Here is a 23,361-nt window from a genome sequence, read left to right on the forward strand (position 1 = left end):
AGATGTTTAAACGCTAACATTTTATACATTAAGTGTAAGAGTAAATAATCTCTAATAACGGTATTCCCTAACTGCAAATAAAATTATCTAATATATATCTGCTATGTCTCCATTAACCTTATTAAGAAACCAAGGCCAGAAACAAACGGCTTCAAAATATTTGTAAAACTGGATGGGTAGAATGCCATAGAAGGTACCAGCTAAAGATTTCTCTAGAATAGCTATCGGCAACATCTCAATACTGATTTTCATCAGTGTGAGAAAGCAATAGCCATAGCTTTGGCTTAAAGCACAGTAAAAGAGAAGGGAAAGTAGAAATTGAAAAGGCAAGTAGAAAAGGACAAAATAAGGAGAAAAATCTATAATAATGAGACATGTACAGTGCTCTAACAATTGGTTCAAATGATCATTTACTGATCCAGAGCCAGAGAAGAGCCAGAGAGATCTAGTTCTCTATCATGAATGGTAATGTAATGGTACATGACTGGGCAAGGACCAAGTGAATATCCTAAACCAACATGGACCTCGTTCCTACTCAGACAGGACAGAAAGTTTAACATGGCAGACTGATGTCAGCATTCTTGGGAAGATGCTATATACATCCACTGAATAGTGAAAACATTGCAGTAGATTAAATGTAAAGTCAAGAGGAAAACTAAGAAGGCAGGGAGACATATCTATATTTCCTCCTCTTCTCAGCATGATTGGAAAGACTAGATGGAGAGATATCATTGATGAAGTAGAAAGATAAGTCTAGGCTAGTCTAAAATAGTAAAACTAAGTCAAATGGGGAATGCTAGAGGTTTGAAGCTTCCCAAACTAACTTTGATAGCTTAACTCAGGTACCGCTATAGTAATCAGTGACAACATCTGTCCACTGGACCTAAGAAAAATTGCAAACTTGGCATTTACTGCCATTCTACTTCTTGCTTGATTTCTCTAGTCCCCGATCCCTCTAATTCTTATGCTCCCATTAGTTACCTCATTAGCTACCCAAGATCCTGCATCACACCCAGGCTTGTTCTCCCACATCAAAATTGTTCCTTGTTTATTGCTTTATATAGTGTTAGTCCTTGCCTATCTGTCCCTTCCAGCAACAGGCAATATATATGTACTTCTGACCTTCAAAATGCAGACCCAGACCCACTGGTTTAAGAAATGAGTCAATCTTGTTCTAGGCAGGCCTTTAACATACTAGTGATAATAATAGTATATACACAGCTATTTACAATTTATACTGTATCAAACTCTAAATGCTCAATATTTTCTATTTAACAGCAAAGTTATGGGTTACCAACTATTAATGAGGTCCCTCGGGGTGGAATATCAATGACTTTCCTCTCTTTGCACTTCATATAATTTGTTTTTACTAGTTAGATTATGTATTTTTCCTTTCAATTATGGGTTTTCTACTTAAAAACAGAGAGTGTTTTTGCAAAAAAACTACAGGGAGACAGAGCATATGGACATGAGTTAGTTAGAGGAATATAGTGTTCCTTTACTCCTCTTTTCCATGGCTGCACATTGTTAGAAGCCTTCTGTAACAAAAGGAAACTTTTACCTAATTAGTTATTCTTACCTTCAAACTCAAATCAAGGCCAGAAATAGCTTTAGTGAAAGGACCAGATACCAATGTCTATCAACATCAATGTGCTATTGCTGGTATCCTACTAACCTTCCTATCAATAAGTTTGCTCATCATTAGAGGCACAGCGGCTTTAGAAATGTTATATAGACAATAATTCCTGTGTACTTACTTGTACCAAGATCTCAGGGTTAAAAATTCATGCCAACATCCTTTTCCTTATCAATTACCAATTTAAGCATTTCATATCATCACTTTAGGAAATTAAGTGTGATCTTAGAGACTCATCAGGAGTTGCAGTTCTGGGAGCTCATTAATGACCTAGCTATGCTCTCAATCCTTTTTAGGCAGTTTCAGAGGTTCAAATGTCACAGGAAACTGCTTCACATGCCAATGACTGCCACACCCTGCTCTACAGCATACCTCCATGCCTATTAGAAGTATTAAACATACTTCCATATGTCTAACCTTTGTCAACAAAGAAACAGGCCAGCTGGGAAGAGAGCCAAAAATCTTTGGTTGGAAAGTTTTCAAGGTAAGCAGACACTCTAGCCTTTAATAAAGTATGTTTGGAGCAATATAAATAATAAATTAAGAGTAATAGTCACCAAAGGACTATTAATATTATTGGGTCGTGACATCTTTTAATATTATCATTATATCTTCTAAAACCCAAAGCGCAGGAGACCAAAGTTTAAAATTGGATCCACAACACAGTATTCTCAATCCATCTCCTTTCTTGCTCTCATTCATCCTTATCCCTTAACACAGACCCACTCTCTACCAAGCACAAAAGATACAAACACAACACTCAGGCACCGGCTGTCTTCAGCTTAAAACAATACATACTCCACACTTTCCTGCAGTTCTCAGCTTTTGGTTATGCTGGTGTCCTCTTTGGCTATAGCACTATGCTCCTCAAATTATTAAGTAGTTGCCGAAATTCTTTCGCACCTATTCTAAACAGTGTTAATATCTGAAAAAGATTCTGAATTGAGCCTGAATTGATGCTATACCGAGGTCTCTTTCCTCCTCTGGCAACAGTGTCTGAATAAAATGTTTTAACTGTTAAAAAAAAAAAAAGACCTGAGAAAGAGTTGCCCACCTGAACCCCCTGCCCACCTCAATAGAGAAGCCATAACCCTAAACTACCACACAGAATTCAAGTACTAGCAACAATGATGTTTTAAAAGTGCCTGGAGGCAACCTTAAAAAGGAAGTATCAGTTCTGCTCTGTAGCCTACATGCATTCAATGAATAGTCAGAGTCCTACCACATGTTAAAACGCTCTGTGTGCTGTGCTATGCTCTTCTTTTATAGGAAGCTGTTCTTTCCCTGCTATTCCAACCTGTGCTATCGCCTTGAGTAGCCCCTTTGCCAACTCCTATGAACACTGTTTCTTTTCTTAGATGAAGGCCTTCTTCCGATGCTTAGATCCTTAGTAACTTCTTTATATTCATCTCACTTCCCCCATTATTAGTATTTCTTAATCCAATTTGCGTCTAAAACCTCTGAACAGTGTTTTTCTGAATATGGGCTGCCAGCCATTTCTAGTTGCCACACTCACTTTCTGATATACATTTAAGTTTGTGTATTACCTCTGAGCAGTGGTTCTCACTTTATGTGCATCAGAATCACTTGAAAACCTTATAAATACACACACTGCTGGGCTAAAGAGTTTACATTTCTAACAAGTTCCCAGGTGATGCTCATGCTGCTGGTCCAGGGACCATACTATGGGAACCATCACCTTTGAGAATCTGATGAAAGCTATAAAAAAAATAAAAATTTTCATGGAATTTCAAAGAGTTCATGGATACCCATTCATAGATATTTTCCGCTCTATATTTCTAAGGAGTGGTCAGAACATAGCGTTTCCTGATTTGACCATAAGAAGTGCTAACTGTGGTACAGGTGTGCCTGCAAACACCTAAGAGTGAGGAGGAACTGCTTGGTATTGGAAAGTCCATTCTATCCCATGGACTAGCCTCTCTTCAGTCTCATGTGCCTCTTTCACATGCATGTCATCATTTTTCTATACTTCTGGTTTAATTCTCAGAAACAAAAGACTCATTCCTTAGTATTTAAAAGGCTCTTTGGAGTCAATCGAATAAAACTATTTTACAAGTGAGGAAGTGGTCTAGTAGAAAGAACATAAACACTGGATTAAGACAGAATTAGGCTATAATCTTGATTCTGCCTTTCCTAAAGGTATGACCAGTGAGCTTCAATTTCTTCATTTATAAAACCGGCGATTTTATAAAGAAATCATTTTTATCTCTTCCAGGCAAAAGTTATATGAACCCACTACCAGAGAGTAGGGGGTGGAAGAGAACGAGGGAGGTAGATGGGGTAAAGAAGGTCAAATATAGGGTAACAGGGGGAGGATGAAGTAGGTAAAGGGGATCAAATATATGGTTGCTGAAGGAACTGACTTTGGGTGGTAAACACAATAATAGATGTCAAATTATAATGTACACCTGAAAATTATATAATTGTATTAACCAATGTTACCCCAATAACTTAATTTAAAAAATTTTAAAAATTAAAAAATAAATTAAAAAAAAAACAATGATTCTTATTTATGGTAAGGAATTTAAATGTTGGATAGAGAGGAATGTCTAAATTAAGAAAATTAAAAGATTGAACTCAATAATTTCTAAGATGCCTTAAAAATCTAACATTCTGTATTCATGAACTCTAACAAGCCAGCATGTCATTATTCATTTATATTTTCTATATAGACTCAACAATCATTTATTCTTCAACTCAGCATAAACTCCTTAAAAAACAACCATACCTTCCTTTATTTTACCCTTCCTTTCTCTACCTCGTTCCCTCTACAATATCGAACAAAATTCAAATATCTACTAGAAAAATAAAAATGAATAAATTATTCTCCTATCCTCAAATAGGCCCATGTAAAATATATCCTGTCAACACAGAAAAGCCCTTTTGAAGAAGTTTCCCTCTGTACTTCTTAAACAGATAGCCAAAATCTATTAAATTTATCTTTATTCACTAAAATCTCTCAGGCCTCAGTTATTATAGATATAGCTTAATTCTGTATATTTTATTTTTTAAGGATCTACCTACCATACATTCTTTTCTCAATCTACAATCCTATTAGTTTTTTGAAGGAACCTTTACAATGGATCTAATATGAGGAATGTACACAAATGTCTATCAAAATTAGCACCCAAATCCCAGGCTCTGTGAATCTATAAATTATCTAAGCATCAAGCAATTTCCATTAAACATACCTCTTGAAGAAGACGTGGATCCAGGCAGTCACCGTCATCATTAAACATGGACTCCCAGCTCTCCTCAGTAACAGCACTTCCCTCAATGCGAGAAGTTTCAGTTGCTTTCGGTTCCATGGATGTCCCCATAGATACTGGTTCTACATCAGGAAAAGATATACCAAATTCTATATTCTCTGAGTCATCTTCCTCTTTTGTTTTGAACTCTTCAGCAGTTTTCAGTTTCTGCAATGCTTCTGTTATATCACCAGTACAATCTAGATCATTGCCCAAGGCACTATCTGAAAGTACTTTTGTCCCATTTAGCATACTGAGTTCAGAGTCCAAAAAAGTGTTACAATTACTACCAGCAATCTTCTTTATAGGTAAGGAGATCTTCTTTATAGGTAAGGAGGAAGCATAATCTGACAAGCTCTCTATCAACTTCCCTGTTGACTCTGTGAAACTGGATGAAACATGCTTAGCAGAAATATCTGAGCAAGCAGTCAGGTTGCTGAAATTTTCAGTGTCATTCCCACTTCCAGCTACATGAAGAGAAGCTGTACCTTCATCCATTCCTAAATATTTTGAGAAACTACTTGTGTTGCTACAGGCCTCATCAGCTATTCTAACTGCAACTACACAAGGGCTGCCTACAGTTATTTGATCATCTGTATTGTCTATCTTACATGCCTCATTTGTAATGTCACCTACACTCTTAGACTCATTATCTGTATCTGTTTCATGAACAAGGACAACTGTATCAGAAGGTCCATACTTTACACATAACTCATCCGCAGCACTGCCATTATCCTCACATTCTCTCATCACTATTGGATCAAAAATGCCATTTGTGCTCTCTAATTTGTTGACTACAGTCATTCTATGAGAGATGTGACTCATTGTCTCAGGAATGGAATCTACACCTTTCTGACCCAAGATGAAATGAGTACTGCTGACTCTATCACCAACATTCTCAGCTTCAAAGTCTACACAAGTTTGATCAGTGACACCATCTGAACTTCCAGGAACAAGAATAGTGGTGATGCCTCCACTGCTGAGCTTCAACATTCCATCTGATATTTGCATGCCTTGTTGCACAATTCCAGAATCAGAGCTGAGTTTTACTGGTGCAATCATACACTCAGGTTTCAAAACAGAACTAAAATCTCTAGGAAACTGGGATAGTACCTCTACAACCTTGGCATCAGTTTCAACTCTGCTTTCCAAATCTCCGCCTTCAAATGTTTCCCCAATTAGTTTGTGCCTAGTGAGATCATAGAGTTCCACATTTTGGAATGGTTTGTTTAGAACCTGAGCCTTACTGATTTCTGAACAAGACTGAGTCAGAAGTAACCTTTCACGTCCTGTCACATCTGTGCTTTCATCCTCCAAACATTCTACCTTCTTTGGTTTAAAATGTCTTTGTAAAGATACACTAGGAATAACCTCAGGATTTAGGTCTCCTTGCTGATATTCCTGGGATAATATGTCTTTGGATTCCGTGGCTCCTCTCTTAGTACAAATCCTATCTTTACTTCTTTCTTGAGGGCATGTGTCTTTCTTTAATTTTGTTGAAGATTTCTTTCCTTCCCTACGATTGTGCTCCTTTTCATCAGGATTAATACTTGGTCTTTGAGTCTCAGGTTTGTCTTTAAAGATCTCTTTTTGGGAGAGACAATCTTCTCTTTGTTCTTCTTTCACCACGGAGTTAGGTGGACCACAGCTTTTTTCCTTGTCACCTGTCTTGAGTACTACACCCCTTCGAGCTTTAGGTACATAAAGTGCCATATCAGGCCTCCTAGCTCGAACTCTGCATCTTGCTGCTTCTTGCTGCATGGCACCACCTCAATCTGTAAGAAAAAGAGAATAATTTAATTACCAGAAACTAATTACAATGTATTGAACCAAAAAATTTTTAGAGCAAGTAGAGGGCCTACTAATCCATTCTATAGAAACCCTCAAGTTAAAAGAAAGAAAATCTACCGTAAAATAATTAATGCAATCAAGTAAGCAACTAATGAAAGTAAATTCCAAAATAATTCATGAGCCCATGGGTTTATCCATATGTCCTCTTTCTTCAAATTTCCCAAATCCTTTACCTCTACCTCCCTAAAAAGTCTTTTCTACTTTTTAAACAAGTAACCCTTATCTTAGGCTGAATTCAAACAGATTATTAAAAGTGATTCTTGGCTAGCAAAAACACAACTGTCTCCATATTCCAGGAGCTCAGAATTTATATTGAAGAATATATGCAAGGAGGACCCCTAAAACACATTTACTCAACATAAATATATATCCATAAATATGATTTTAAGGGTAACTTGAATGGTAATAACTTGAATGTGGGCTAGAAAATGAGATGACTAATCAGGGACTGCTTTCTAGAAGACATTGCTTTTGAACATGATTTTTTTTGGAAAGAAAGAGGTAATGGGAAAGAGAAAGCTATTATTCTATTAATACTATTTAATCAAGTGACTTACTATAAATTTTCTTCCTTCCAGCAGCAATAAAATAGGCTTGAATAGGATGAAGGAGGGTGAAGGCCAAAGAACATGATGAGACAACTCACACTAGTAATTTCCTGACAATCTCCACCATGGTTGCTCAATAGAATTTAAAAGGGGGTTGGGGGGAATTTTAACAAAGGTTAAATAAACCTTTATCTACTATCTACAACATATAGAGAAATGTGTGAGATAATTTCATATTGTCATTCTTTTAATTTTCAAAATAAGTGAAGTAGATATTAGTTTGTCCAGAGCAAAGAGAAGAAGGAGGTACTGTACAAAGCAAAGAAATACTCACACACACTCAGAAGCATCCATTATTAATATTTCACCACGCACAGTTCAAAAAGAAGAGACAGTAAGACAAAAAGGCTAACAAATTCTGTTTGCTCTATTCCAGATCCCTAAAATGTCACCTGATCGAAGATATTTCCTCAGTGAAGCTCTGCTCTCATGGCGCAGGCTATTATTTTATTTTCAGTCCAAGTACATACCATGGCCCTGATCATCAAATGTCCTAAGTGATCTTCTTGTCCCTTTTCTCTTTGGATATCTTAATTGTCATCTAGCCCACCGTTCTTCATGGATTTTCTATCTTTCCATTTGTAGAAGAATATGACTTTAACATTTAGCCATACAAAGATTTTTCAAAAATGCCTACTTTTCAAAGACAGAAGTACTAAAGTATATTTCATTGGAAGGGATGCCACAGACATAGTGTATCTTGATCTCAGTTAGCAAAGCCTCTGACAAAATAATTATAATGAACTTCTGTGTATATAAGATGGTAATTTTATGAGTTACTTAACAGAACTATTAGGTGGACTCACCACAAAAAGTAATGATAATGGGTAGAAGTAAATTTAGAGAGGGTTATTTAAAGGAGAATTGTGTCCCCATAGCTCTTTGAAATTCAATATGTTAAACAATCATTTAGATGTAAACAATTTCCTAAAGAGGATAAAAGTTCAGATTCCTTTATGACGGTGGACAGTTAACTGCTAACACACACCTTAAATACTGTAGGCCAAATCATTTTTTCTAACTATATTTCTGACCACTGACATCATACATGACCACTTGTCCAACTGCATCTATAGTTTCAAAATTCTCCTTGAGAGAAAATGTCAGTAACGTCCTGTAAGTACTTCTCTGAACCATCTTCATCAGTAAGTGAACTAGCACAAAACAAATAAGACTTTTACATTTTCATAACAGAATGTTAATGCTGTTTGTCTACATTTGGTATCTAAAACAGAGGAAACTGGCACTTAAAGGCACTCACTGGATAAGTCAACCACGAATTGATCTGATCCAGTATTTACCAAAGCAAACTTGAGACATCTGACATGAGAGAAACTGCCGAATGAGCACATAAAATATACATTCTTCCAGAACAAATTCTCTAAGCTCTATCACTTTGTTACCTCATTAGAATGCATCATACCTAAATCATATATTTTGTCTTAACTTTTTATTCGGAAATAATTTCAAATTTACAGAAGTTACAAAAGTAAAAATACTACAAAGAGCACCCGTATACTTTTACTCATATATATCTACTATTAACATTTTACTCCATTTGCTTGATCATTGCAATCATGCATGTTCCTTCTCTCTTCTCTCTCTACACTCATCCATCAATTTTTATTCCTGAACCTTTTGAGGACAAATTAAAAATATCATGGCCCTTTACCCCTAAATACTTTAGACTATATTTTCTATAAATAGGTATGTTCTCTTACATCAGGGATCTCCAACCCCTGAGCCTGTGGACCATATTGGTCCATGGCTTGTTAGGAAATGGGCCACATAGCAGGAGGTGAGTGGCAGGCCAGAGGGCGAGCAAGTGAAGCTTCATCTGTATCTGCAGCCGCTCCTCAGCGCTAGCATCATCGCCTCAGCTCGACCTCAGATCATCAGGCACTAGATTCTCATAGGAGTACCAGTATCTGCTGCCAAAAAGGTTGGGGACCACTGTCTTACATTATTACAACAGCTATCAATGTCAGCAAATTTAACATTAATACTTTTATTAAATCTAACATGTGTATTCCAATTTTGTCAGTTAACCCAGCAATGTCCTTTATAGCGTATTTTCTTCTCCAAGACTGGATCCAGTTTAGAATCAAGTAATACATTTAGTTATCATGTCTCTTTGGCCTCCTACATTCTAGAAAATTTCTGCAGCCTTTCACGTCTTTTATGACACTGACATTTTAGAAGACTAGCTACCCTCCCCCACTTTTTTAATTGAACATCCCTCACTTAAGACTTGTATGACATTTCCTAATGATTAGACCGAGGTTATATATTATCAACCAAATAGTACACAGATGGTCAGTCATGTGTCCTCAGGACATCACATCTGGAGGCATGCACATGATTTCTATCTGTCCTCCAATGGTGATCTTAACTTTGACCACCTGGTCAAGGTTTTGTCTAATTTTTCTACTATATAGTAATTGTGTATTTTCTCGCTTGCAACTAATAAGCAGTTTGTGGGGTAACAGTTCGAATGCATGCAAATATCCTGCTCCTCATCAAAATGTCCCCCTAGATTTTATACCCATTAATGATTCTAATCTGATCCAATCTTCATTCTGATGGTTGCAAAATGATGATCTTCAAACTCTGCAACTCGTTCACATTTACCAATCAATCCATGGCATTTTTCTGAAACTAAAAGTAAACTACATATCTGAAAACTCACCACAGAAGCTAAGATTCCCTAAGTTAAGACTAAGATGTTAAAATCTTAGTTTTTCAGTTGGTCGATGTATCTCAAGAACATCCTCTAACTTCTGCAAATTAAAGTTGAAAGTAACTATCATCTATCCAATGTCCCATTTATAAAAAGGGAAAAAGCGTGTCTCTCAAAATGGGCCCTTAAATAGACAGCATAACGTGTCCCTTTTTTGCTCTTTTCCAGAAAACAAAGAATCGAGATTAGTGTTCAAACACAATAATTAATCCATCCCAAATGTCTGGTAATACTTATTTCTCTGTTCCTTTTTAAAACCATCTCAAATACTTTGGGAAGGAGGCAAGGCGCAGTCAATTAATATATATTAATAAATGTAAATGTGAAGGAATCAGAGGAAAATATTTTTTGGTGGGAAATATCTAGACAATATATTTATTTCCTATTTTTTAACATTTGTTTGAACTATGGAATATTTTTTAGAATGAAATGTCTCAAATGAGGTATATACTATATTGAGTTCTCACCCTGACATCCCTTTCAAATGACTTGCAAAACTATGCAATAGAAAGACATTTATGTAAAGCATATTAAAATGCCAATGCAAATATCCTGAATGTAGGTTCAACAGTAAGATTTTCAGTTCAAGATAATAGATGAGGCACACAAATATATCCTCCCCTCCAAAAAAAAAAGGGGGGGGACCTACATTTATATTAGAATTCATGTTATAATAAATGTGGCACTTCAAATCAATGGAAAATTACAGAATATCCAAGATCAGGTCAAGATTTTACTTAGGATTTTATGTGCATATTTATGCAAGATCAGTCTACGATTTTCCTTCCTACTACTGGGAATTACATGATTGCACTGAGGTTATTGTAAGACATTATATAAGTTAAATATTTATGTATAAGGCTGGGCTTACTTCTCCTCAAATATTTGGTAGAACTCATCTGTAGCACTGCCTAGGAATGGTGAGTTTTGGCGAAGATGTTTTAAATTATTTTCTTTAATGTTACATCTATGGAAGTTTCTTTCTTCTTGAGTCAGTTTCACAAATCTCTCTAGAAAATTTGTCTTTTGACCTAAGTTTTCAAATTTATTGATATAAAAGTTTATCACAGTACTTTCTTAGCATTTTAACGTAAGTGTCTGTCTAAATATCTAAAGTTAGTAACTATTTGTACCTGACTCCTAGATAACTGTACAATACTTTTATTTCATAATCCTTTCCATATGTACTCTTAGTTTTTGTCTAATAATATCTTTACATTGCTCTCATCCTTTAATGGATTTTTATTTCTTTTTTTTTAAAACTCTGGTGTCAGTCTATCATGGTTTTGTAGGTGTTTCCTTCCTCTCTGATGATTCTCAAGATATTCTGTTATGTACTGATGTTCTCAAGTGTCTACTATGTGTTAAAGTGTATGTTTAGTAATGTTTTTCTTTTAGGACAACATTATGCTTCTTGAATTTGAGTATTTTAGCAGAGTCTTTTACCAGTTTTATTCTTTCAGGGCAATTGCTTCAGATTCATCTTCCACATCACCTGTTTTCCCTTCACTTTTGCCTATTCTGCATTTTATCCTAGTCAAGCAGTTTTTAAATTTTAATGACTAAGGTTTTATTATAGAAGTCCTATTTATCCCCTGCCCTGCCCCCTATCTCCTTGGTCTTTTATATTTTAATAGTTTTGTTGTTCTCCTTATATTTGTTTTCTTTTACCTTTAATCATTTTTAACATATTTATTATTTAATATTTGTTATAATTATGGCATTTACTTTTTAGTTTTATAATTTAATTTGATTATAATTAATATTAAATATTTATTATTTAATAGTTCTACTTGCTGAAGTTCTTGAAAATTTATTTCTGCTGTCTCTTGGGTCTCTAACTTGTGCTTAAGGCATTGTCAATTTTTTTTAATTTTATAACTTTGAGTAGTGAGCTCAATATCAATGGAGCTTTATCTGTGGCAATTCCATAGAGCCAGACTACAAGTGTTACTCTACGGAGTGGTTCTGCATTAATTTTTAAGTTCGAGGTTTTCTGGACCGTGCAGTAGGTATAAATATGAAACTCAAACCCACATGAGAGTAAAACTGTAGCTACAAAATCTCAGGAAACTTTTCCTCTTCACTCAGAACCCAGGTGAAAACATACAAGCTTCCTTATTTTCTTTCTAAAACTGAGAATTTTCTTTTCTAGTCTACTCTTCAAGTGAGGCTACAGTGCTTTGAGATTTAAGGCTTTAGGAAGTGAACGCAGTTTCCAACTCACTTCTCCCAGGCCCAATGCCTCCACTCCTATTTCACATATGGCTATTAAAAGCTAAGCCTCTTAGTTACCAGGAATAGAAACATTAGTAAAATAAAAACTGTAAACAATCTAAACAGGAATAATTTCTTAAAATTATGGCCTATCCATACAGTAGAGTAATAACCAAAATGTAATGCTAAGTTAAAAAAGAAAATTATGGTCCAATCCATTTTTTTTTTGCACAAAAGTATGTGTGCGTGTATATGAGTGTGCAGTCAAATATCAGCTGTGGTTCCTGGGTTAGAACCCCAGCACCATACTTGACTAGCCCTAACCTCTCAGACAAATTACTTTATTGAATGGCAAAAATTACCACTCTAAGCCTTAGTTTACTCAAAGCATAAAATGAGCATTATAATAGATTTATTTTATAGGCACACTGAATAAATTAAATAATGCATGTATACAAATTTGCTAGTCGTGGTAAAAGTCTCAATACAAGTTAGCTATAGGCAATTGAGTTCACGAAGTTCCAAGTTTCACATAGGGAATCAAAAGCCATTATAATAACAATAATATTCAAAATGTGCCTTGATTACCTATAGAATCCATTTCTACTTGACACTAACATCTACTTCAACTATGTATCCTGGTTTTGACCATCAATCTCTAACAGTCTAATGCTGCAAACATCCAATAATATAAAATAAGCACAATATAGCCTAATTGTGAAGTGAAAACACAAAACTTGAAAAGAATACCAGGATTTTATGAAGTCAATAATGACACCGAAGGAAGAGCTCATCTCACAACGAAAGCCTTGGGGAATAAAGATCTGGCAGAATCAAACCAGTAAATAACTGAAGAAGGGAAAACCCCACAAGGATAATGACAGAATAGGAAACAAGAAAAATGTCAAAGGATAATGAAAAATCTCTTGAGAAACTGCTAAAGCTCTCAATAGTTTTGTTAAAACCAATGCACTAGCCTAGTTTATACAATAAATCCTAAGAAAATCAAAGTGAAGGATGCTATCAGACGTACACAATTTTAGTGGAAAAATTATATCAAGAAAGTTTATCACTTTATTAATTCTGAGAATTAGCACAACTGTAATGACAACATAAATTTCATTAACTATGTGATAAAATAAATGTTTTCGTTTCAGAAAACTGTCCCTAACAAGTCTTTTTTTCATTAATAACTACGAAACTTTAGTCTCCATTTTAAATAAGTCTACTCTAAGAGGTATTTTTGAAGTACCAATTTTCTCACTTAACAAGAATTTCTCGTAAATGTAAATTCCTAAGGGAGAAAGGCTATTTTCTAAACTGTTAACAAGTGGTTAGATCTGGGAGAGGAGAATATGAGAGGGGGGAAAAAATAAAGGACTATTATCTTTTTATACATGTATCTCAGTATTATTAAAATTTGTTAACATATAGTATTTTTGTAATTAAAACTAAAATCACTAAAATTTAAAGATCTACTGTTTTAGTAAAAGAGGCCATTATTATAAACTGGTATAGGAGAAAGCAAAGGCAATGAAAACTGATAAACAGATCTTTACTAGATAAAATTACTTAAGTAGGAAAATGATGAAGAAAAGAGTAACCTCTTTAATATATCTGATGGGATAATAAAACAAACAGCACAGATATTACCTGATGTTGGAAAGATATCTTCAAGGGTTGCAGAATGCTGAAGGAACCTCTACTTTTTGGTCCAAGAATGATCTAGAACTACTCTGTCCAATACAGTAGCTACTAGCCAGATGTAGCTACTGAGCACTTAAGTGTCTAGTCTAAATAGAAATGTTCTATGCATGTAAAATACCCCTGGATTTCAAAGACTTAGTATACTTCCTCCACCAAAAAAGTAAAATGTCTCTATTTTTGTATTAATTGTATCTTGAAACAATACTATTTGTGATATATTGGGTTAAATCAAACACATTAAAATTAATTTCATCAGTTTATTTTTGTATTTTTAAATATGGCTACCTGAGAATTTAAAATTACTTATGTGGCCCACATTTGTGGTCTGTGGTATATTTCTAATGGGATACCACTGGTCTAAGATCTTGTCATATCCTTAATGTCACAAGAACAAACACAGTCTGTGCTTCCTCTTCTGCCTTGCCTGTTTCCGATTTTTCCACTTTCAGCAACAAGGGTATATAAATATATACCAAACCAAGAAATAAACTAATATATGAATGTATAGATAAGCTTATCTCTGCACATTTTAATGTTCCATATGTTCATAATGATCCAAAAAAAAAAAGAATCAAAAGAAGTTTACTTATGTTTCATAAATCAAAAATAAGACTGATTAGACAACATTCCTATGTGATATAAGTTATCCTCAACAAATTTAGGACCATTTCTTCTAATTTAACTTTTTTTTCACTGAAAATGAGGGCTTTTATATACATTTAAAACTGTGGAGGGCCCTAGATTAAGAATCATTTCTTGGCATTCTAATGAAACAGCTTCCTTTGTTTTACTATACTATCAAAATCATTCTTATTCTCATTGGTCTATTTACATACAAAGTGGCAGAACTAAGAGATGCTAACATCCTTCAGCAGTTCAGCAGCATATATGTAAAGGAATAAAAATACCTATAAAGTAAATTTAGTATGTTTACAATTAAATGTAGTATCTAAACTATATTAAGTAGCACAAGTAAACCAATAGATTTCTGAGCACTAAGATGATTATATACTTTTAAATTCTAGCCATTCCTTCAGAAAGAGTCACTGTTCTTCTCTCCTCAATTTCATAGTTTGGTAAATGGTATCACTGACAACCCAGTTGTTCAAGCCAGAAACCTAGAAGTCATTATCCCTGACATTTCAATCAATTGCCAAGCCCTCTTCATTCTATTATTTTCTAATGTGCAAATTAGATTTGGCCATTTCCTTGCTCAAAATACTTCAGTGGCTCTTCATCATGTACCAACTTTAAAGTATCTTAAATAGCATATTTGACCCTACATGATCTTAACTCCACTGCCACCCCTAGAACTGCCTATCTGTCCAGTCTCATCTCCAGCCACTCCTAGTTTCAGACTGTATATTCATTCCATCAATTCCAGCTCCTGGTAGTACTAGAAACATGCCCAGCTGCCTTCTTACATCTCTGTGGTATAAGGCATACTATTTTCTCAGTCAGATGCCTGCCTGACAGTCTCTACCTGTCCTTCAATTCTCACCTTAGAGGTTACCTCCTCTATAACTTCGTCCCCCTATACCCTTACATATATCTTCGTTAAATCAATTATGTCACTTTGCAGTTATGTGTCTGCATGTCCAGCTCGCTTCTAAATAGTAAGTTCTTCAGTGTAAGGTTATTTTTTGTTAATCTACAATGCCATAACACTGCACTTGGCACTAAATAAATATCTGTTAAATCATGGCAAGTGATGGTCAAAAGGTGATGCTCCCAACCTCCAATTAAGATTTGAGGCCCCATTCATTTATTCATTCATTCCACAAACATTTACTGAATAACTATTACATGGCAAGTCCCGTCTAGTCACTGGGAACACAGCAATGAACAAAATAGTATGGCCTTAAAAAGCTTACATGGCAATAATAGAGACAAAAAAAATAGGCAAAAATGAAGGGAAAACTGGTCATGTGGAAGATGAATCTGAAGCTATTGCCCTGAAAGAATAAAACTGGTAAAAGATTCTGCTAAAATACTCAAATTCAAGAAGCATAATGTTGTCCTAAAAGAAAAACAATACTAAACATACACTTTAACACATAGTAGACACTTGGGAACATCAATACATAACAGAATATCTTGAGAATCATCAGAGAGGAAAGCAATACCTACGAAACCATGATAGTGATAAATTCAAAGGAGTAAAATGAAGCAGGGACAGAGATGCCCAGTGATGGGGTATATGGCTATTTTAGAAGGGAAGACCATATGGTAAAGTGGGGAAGAACACAATGAGGAGTTAACACCTGAGCTAATACTTGAATTGAGTCAGCGAGTCACACAAATTATCTGGGGAAAAGAGAATTCCAGGAGAAAAAATAAGAACAAGTGCAAAAGGAAGGACAAGTCTAAAATGTTCAAGGAAATAATCAGAAAACAGGTGTAGTTAACAACAGAGCAAGAAAGGGCCCAGAAGTCAGTAAGATAGCTAAGGGCCAGAACAAGTATGGGCTTGCAGGCTAAGGCAAGAGCTTTGATTTTGAATGTGTTGGGAAATTACTGGAAGGTTTCAACAAGAGAATGACATGATCTGAATTACCTTTAATGAAGATCTTCCTAGCAAAAATGTGAGGAACTGACTATATAAGAGGTAAGAGTAGAAGGAGGAAAATCTGTAAGGAAATCTAAAAACTAATGAATGTGGAGCATGTCTAGGGCACAAGTGGTTGTATTAATGACATATTCTGAAAGCAAAGCTAACAAAACTTTGGTGGACTAACTGTATGGATGTGAAGAGATGAGTCGCTTTGAGAGTTCTGATCTGATCGAGCACGTGACAACAGTTACATTTACTAAGATAGGGAAGACTGAGGAATGAAATAGGAAACAAGGAATCAAAAGTTCTGATTTAGACCTTTTAATTTGAAATGCCTTTTGAATAGCCTGTACAGTTGTTAAGGAAGCAACTGGATATATTATAAGTCGGAAGCTCAATGGAAGATGCAAATATTGGAGATAAAAATTGGGGGGTCATCACCATAAAAAAAAATCAAGCCAAGGAACATAATAAGAACACCTAGAGAGTGACAAAAATAGAAGGTCAAGGGGAATGAGCCATGGGGAAACTAAAACCCTTAAAGGTCACAAAAAGGAGATGTGGCTGGCAAAGGAGACTAAGAAAGAAAACAGAAGTATGTAGCATCCCAGAAGCCAAATGGAAAAAAAAGTTTTTAAAAGGCAAGAGTAATCATTTGCATTAACAGTTGAAAGGTCAAGTAGGAAGGCCTGAACCTTTTTATACTGGATTTGGTAGGACAGAGGTTGTTGGTGACATTGGTCTGGTTTCAGTGGGGTTGGGAGATAAATACCTCACTGGAATGGGTTAGGGAGCAAGTATGAGGTAAGAAAGAATGATACAAATAGGAAGAGAGAAACTGATGATGCAAATGGAGAATGGGGAGGTTAACTATTTATTAAAAGGCATATTTACAAGTCTTCAAATATCGGAACAAAAATTAGCAACTATAAGTAAAAATTCTATCAATTCCTGCTTTGTCATATCTTTATAAGAAATGCAAAGGGAGTATTAAGCAGAATATGATATTCTGAATTGCTCAATTATTCACCTCAGGACAGTTATGGCACCTTGAGCCTCAGGATTTACACATAAATCAAGCTCACATATTCAACGTCTTTCTTAAAAGTCATTTTTGCCTTAGGGAAGTTCGGGATTCATTAGAGCCTGTATAAAATCAGTTCTTCAGTCATTTTTATTTAATCAGTCTAAGCAACACAAATTCTGCTTCTTTAGCAATAGCCGGTATGTACCTTTGGAGTACTGGGTGACCTTGCGAAGATAGCAGCTAAATTCACTTACAAACTTTTATAAAGTACTCGGTGTTCAGATGACAAAGCTAGATTACAAAGTTCTTTTTCTTGGTCACTATGAGCGTTGCATAGTAGAAAAAAAGGATTTCTCTAAACAGGTTACTTTTTAAAAAAGTAATAGATGGCTCAAAGGTCTATAATAGACAGGAAGTCTACTTTTAAGAAAAAATGTAATAAAGTGTAAAGCTAACCAAAAATAAGTAAAATTTTTGTATATTCCTTAATACAAAAGCTTTATACAATAAACCTTTTTATTAAATCTGTATTCTCACTTCAAAGAGATAATCACTATTTACATTTTGCTGTATATATGTCTACTGTTAATAAAAGACTTATTCTGCCCTGAGTACAGAATCCTTCATAGGAAGACTTTCTAAGCCAGTTTTTTTCAAACTTTTTTGCACTCCAATTTCAAAACATTTCACATGATGACACAGTAGATACAGATTTATACACATATGTAACTAAAAACAGTTCCATAAAATACTTAACTATTTGCACTGTCCTTTTTTAATCTATTTCATTTTAATTAAAAAAAATTTTAGATTCTTATAATTTAACATCAATTTACTCACTAAGTTGTTTCACTTAATTGGCTGTTTGTAAAACACTAAACAGCACATTCAACGCCAGAAACTTTCATAGCAGGAATAGAAAACATTCTCTATTTTAAATGATTTGGAATTTTGGTTGTGGAACAAGATAAAAGGGAAAGTAAAAGATGAGTAAAAAATAGAAATATTATACCACCCAACCAAGAGTCTTTATCAAAATAATATTAGGAATATATCTAATCTTTCCACAGTTTCAAGATCCCCTACTCCCAATATCAAGCACATTTCTGCAAATAACCAAGAAATGTCCTTCTATGAAGGAGTTTCACTTTAAAATATACTTAATCCAAACACAACACAGAGGCACTTACGTGTAATATAACAAGAAAAATTATACTTGGACAGCAGAAAAATAGCTTCATATTTTAAAAACTATAAAATCTGCTAATGAACCAAACTGATTCTCCCGTAGTTTTTCTTAATGCATCCTTCCATAAATGAACTTGCCCTAGTTAATACATTTCACACTTGAAAATGTCAAATAATTCCTACATCTACCTGCAGCTTTATTCTTCTATTCAAACCAGGTTTATAAAATATATGTTAATTTAAATTAACAGAATAAAGAAAATAATTTGTGACATTAGTGTCTAAAATTGAAGCGATTACTCTAAGACTCTTTAACACACCTGGACTGAAGAGAAAAAAAAGGTTTTAAAGCAGGTAAACACTTAGAAGACTTTATGCAGACCTTATTCAAAGGTATGCAGGAAACATTCATTAATGTGAAGCAGAATGAGGAAACAGCTCTATTCAAACTGCTAAACTGGCCATGTATAAAGTGACATGTCAAGGCCTTATTCATTGTGAAAGGCTGCTCTCTCTCACCCACATAACACAATCATATCATGACCTCCAAATTACTATTTTTCAGCAGAGTATCTGCTTTTTATTGTTTGTCTCTTCACCACCTGTCACTTCTTGCCACTCTATTTTATTTTTCTCAACCTAATGAATATTGTTTAATTTCAGTGTGTTCAGATTATATACAAAATAAAAAGCCTTCTAAGGATCTGAGATGCTTTTTATTTGAGCGAAACGTATAAACTTTAATGTATGAACTTTGTGATATCTATTTTGGCCCCTTGCCAGATGTTATTTGCTTACTTCGTGACACTCATAACAGTAACATCCTCATTTGAGACTCCCAACAACCCCATTAAGTGATATTTTTTTTTGTATGGCTTGAATTTTACAGATGAGAAAACTGAGGCACAGAGATATTAAATAAAATGCCAAAGGCCAATGAACTAGAATATGGCTGATTCTAATCTCAATAATCAGACTCCAGTGTTTATGCTCCTGCTTTATCGCAATACGCTGTACTACTTTATGGCAATATGAACAGACCAGTATGTGTAGTGCCCTCCACTTTAATATCTTTGACAATTCTCTGGGAAAGAAAAACAGGAATAATTGCATCAATTAGTTATGTCTAGTCAGAAGCCCTATTTCCTTTCACATCTTCAAAAGCTGCTCCGAAAGACATAAGTCAGTCCTGAAGTGAAAAGCCAGAGGAATACCTGTGGGTCAACAAAGCTGATCAGTAAAAGTTTTTAGAAGTCTAGCCTTGTCTACAATTACATTGTGCCTGTCCTACAAAGAATCCAAACCCAAGACTCTCCACTGCCATTTGACGATCTACTTGCCAAGGATGGTTTAGAATTGTTCCTTCTGAGATGCAGCCCTCTATGATCTCTGAATACCTACTGCATGTTGTGGATTTCAATAACTATTCCTTGAGTAAATGTGAGGTAGAGATTTTCTGCTCCCTGCTGCCATACCAAACTATTAACCTACCCGACTCAAGTAACCTTGACCTCCTTGAAAGCAAGAAATGCTTTATCATTGTTACATCCTCAATGCCTAGCACCATTCCTGGCACATGGATGGCATTCAATAAATGACTGGTAAACAAGAGAGTATAAAACAAATGTTCTTAACACAAAGCAATATTAATCCAGATGTTTCTCCTTAACTGGAGACTGTGAATAGGTGAAAGGCATGTGTATTCTTGATGAAAGTTAAGAATTCTCTATCATGTTTTTTTTATTCAATTCATCAGCTATTTTTCTAGGAACACTCTTTTTTACTTGTTTATGTGACACATGATACATAGCTATTTACAAAAGAAGCCTTATATGCAAATTAGTGGTGAGAGCAAAATTAAACCAGCAAGATTTAAGGCGTGTCCCCCATACCTGGTTCATTCTTGAAAACCAAAATGCCCTGCAAATATCAAAGAAATGAGGCTGTATATTTTTCAAGTATTATCCATTTTTATAGACTGCTAATATACAGACATGTTCTAATTAAAGGAAATGCTGAAAAGCACTGAGACTATGAATTTGAGATTATAAAGACCTTGTAACATTTTAGATTTAAATAATTACACATTGCAATATAATTTAAATTTGTACAGCCCTAAAGAAGTCAATGAATGAAGAAGCACTATGCTAAGTGCTCATGTAGACTATCTCATTTAACAATCATAACAAGTCCTTGAGGTGTACAAAACTACCATTTTAAAGATAAGATAACTAAGATTTAAGGTCACAAATCTAGCTAGTAAGTGTAGGAGCCAGAATTGAAACCCAGCTTTGCCTGATCCGCCAGCTTTTCACTGCTCACAAGTCTGCATCCCATAGTATATCCTCCACAAAACAACTCTAAAGTTTCTAAATCACAACTGCCTAACTTTAACATTGTGACAATATACCATATTTATTAACTTCATCATTTTGAGACATATAAGTAAAATAAAGGAAAACTGTTTACCTTCATGAACTCCATACATAACTTCCCACCTTAACCACTGAAATCTTGAATCATATGAGGGCTATTTATCACTAACTTTCCCTTTTCTGAAAATTAGGCTTTGCCCTTCCAATACCATGAAAACTCTATTGGCACCCACCACTGCATTCTGTATAAAATCTATCACAGCTATTAGTGATGGTGGTCACTGCCTTAAAGAACTCTGGAGTCCTAAAAGACTTGAACTCTCTAATGCAAGTCTAAAAGTTTCTGCAATATCCACCACACCAAATGTTGTTTAAAAAAATCTGGGAAAAATAAGAAAATTATGTGATTAAATATTATAAGTTTCTCTCTGCTTGGAACAGCTCTTTGAGAAGATCAATTGTATTCTATTAGAGCAGGGAAGCTGGTTTGCAGATTCTATTTGTTTATATGCCAACAGGCTAAACACCAACATTGAAGGAATAAAACTGTCTTGTTTTTTTCAATACTCAAAAAATGATCAGGTAAGAAAACTTTATTTGCCATGACTTACCTATTAGATATTGTTTCCTTTTCCTCTCTTCTTACTTCCACCCAAAACCTCAATGTATTTTGAATCATGGGCCATGAATGGTGGTATTTATTAAAGTAAACCAAGGATCTTTTCTTCTAATCTCTCTCAAAGAAGGAAGGAAACCTGGAGGTTCTGCAGAAGCATACCAAGACTTTTATTTTACTGGATACACTTCGAGTCTTCCCTCTCCCTCACTCTCCATATTCACTCAATTGACAAGTTCCACTGATCTTTACACCTGAATATCTCTTTAATCTGTCTAGTTTTCCCTATCCCTAATGATACTCCAGGTTAAACCAACACACACAAATGCTTAGATTACTATAAAAGCCCATCTAACTGGTCTGTTTTGCTTCTTTTCCATTCATCTTCATCTTGCTTCCAGAATGACCCTTTTAAAACAATTAGCTGCTTGGACATACCCCTCCCCTAAAACCTTTCAACGACTTCCCATCATTCTTATGATAAAATCAACTTTTTAAACATGGCTTACAAGACTCTTCCTAACCTGGCTCCAATCAATTTCTCTTAGCTTTTTATCACTTCTGTCCTTATATGCTATATAGCCACATCGATCTTCTTTCAGATTCTTGAACTCTCCATGTAGTTTGTTTTGTAGGATTTTTTTTCGTCTTAGCCTCTACACAGTCTCTTCCTTCTTACTAGTCTACTCCCCTGAGGCCTCCTAACCATCCTCACCTAACTAATTTCTATATAATCTTTAGGTGTCCATCACAGCTCTTTCTCTGAGAGCCTTAGCTAATCATTCTAGATTAGGTGCCTCTACCATATACTTCTATTACAGCACTTATATATTATTATAATTACTTCTTTAATTATCTAGTCTTCCCTCACTATGCTAAATGCTTATTAGAAAAGGGATTATGTCTTCTTGCTCATCAATATATCCCCAACACTTACCACAGTGCCTGTGCATACAGCACACATTTTTTTTTTTTTTTTGGTAGAATGAATGAATGAAAGAACAAGCAAAAAAAACAAAAAACAAAAACAATTTGGGGATGGAAACTGAAAGAAACAGATTTAAATGGTATTCTGATCAGCAAAAATCCCATATCAAAATTACACCCTCAAATAAATAAGTGGGACTTCTGGATTCTGCTTATTACATAGAAAGCTGGAAAATGCCATTCCTACCCTTAAAACAAAATAAAAGATGGATGAGGTGCAAAAATCACAAATTTTCTTGAGCTCATCAGAGAAGATCACAGGACAAGCAACCCAAAGTCAAAGGAAATAAGACAGGCTCCTCAAAGGAGAGATGGAACATGAGCACTTCCTTACCTGTAGTAAGTGCCAGATACCAATACAAACCAGTAAGAACTCAAAGTGTTTTCAAAATTGCTAAAGGCCAAATGTGGGCTATCATGAGAATACAGAACACTTGACAACCACAGAAACAAGAATTCTCACCCACTCATAGAATCTTCTCCATGGACCTCCCCAAAGTGATCTTTAGATTTCAATTAGAAATTAACAAACTGATTCTAAAATGGATATAGAGGCAAAGGAATCACAATAGCAAAAACAATTTTG

The 23,361-nt window shown here is 34.9% G+C and overlaps 1 protein-coding gene across 11 annotated transcripts in view; it reads right to left on the reverse strand.

Annotated features, from left to right (window-relative positions):
• The window catches only part of R3HCC1L (R3H domain and coiled-coil containing 1 like), a 68,280-nt gene that overhangs the window by 18,267 nt on the left and 26,652 nt on the right, over positions 1 to 23,361 (reverse strand). For 10 of the 11 annotated variants that reach the window (XR_001518157.2, XM_025042252.1, XM_015600000.2 and 7 more), the window contains one exon: positions 4,849 to 6,680. Coding sequence is in view for 10 of the 11 variants with exons in the window: in XM_025042252.1 (XP_024898020.1) it covers positions 4,849 to 6,666 (1,818 nt within the window). In the remaining variant the exon portion in view is untranslated. Of the gene's footprint in view, positions 1 to 4,848; positions 6,681 to 21,783; positions 21,937 to 23,361 lie in introns of all 11 variants that reach the window. The other variant, XM_006925900.3, reaches the window with a different exon arrangement.

Source organism: Pteropus alecto, unplaced genomic scaffold (assembly GCF_000325575.1).
Source record: "Pteropus alecto unplaced genomic scaffold, ASM32557v1 scaffold88, whole genome shotgun sequence".
Taxonomy (NCBI): Eukaryota; Metazoa; Chordata; class Mammalia; order Chiroptera; family Pteropodidae; genus Pteropus; species Pteropus alecto.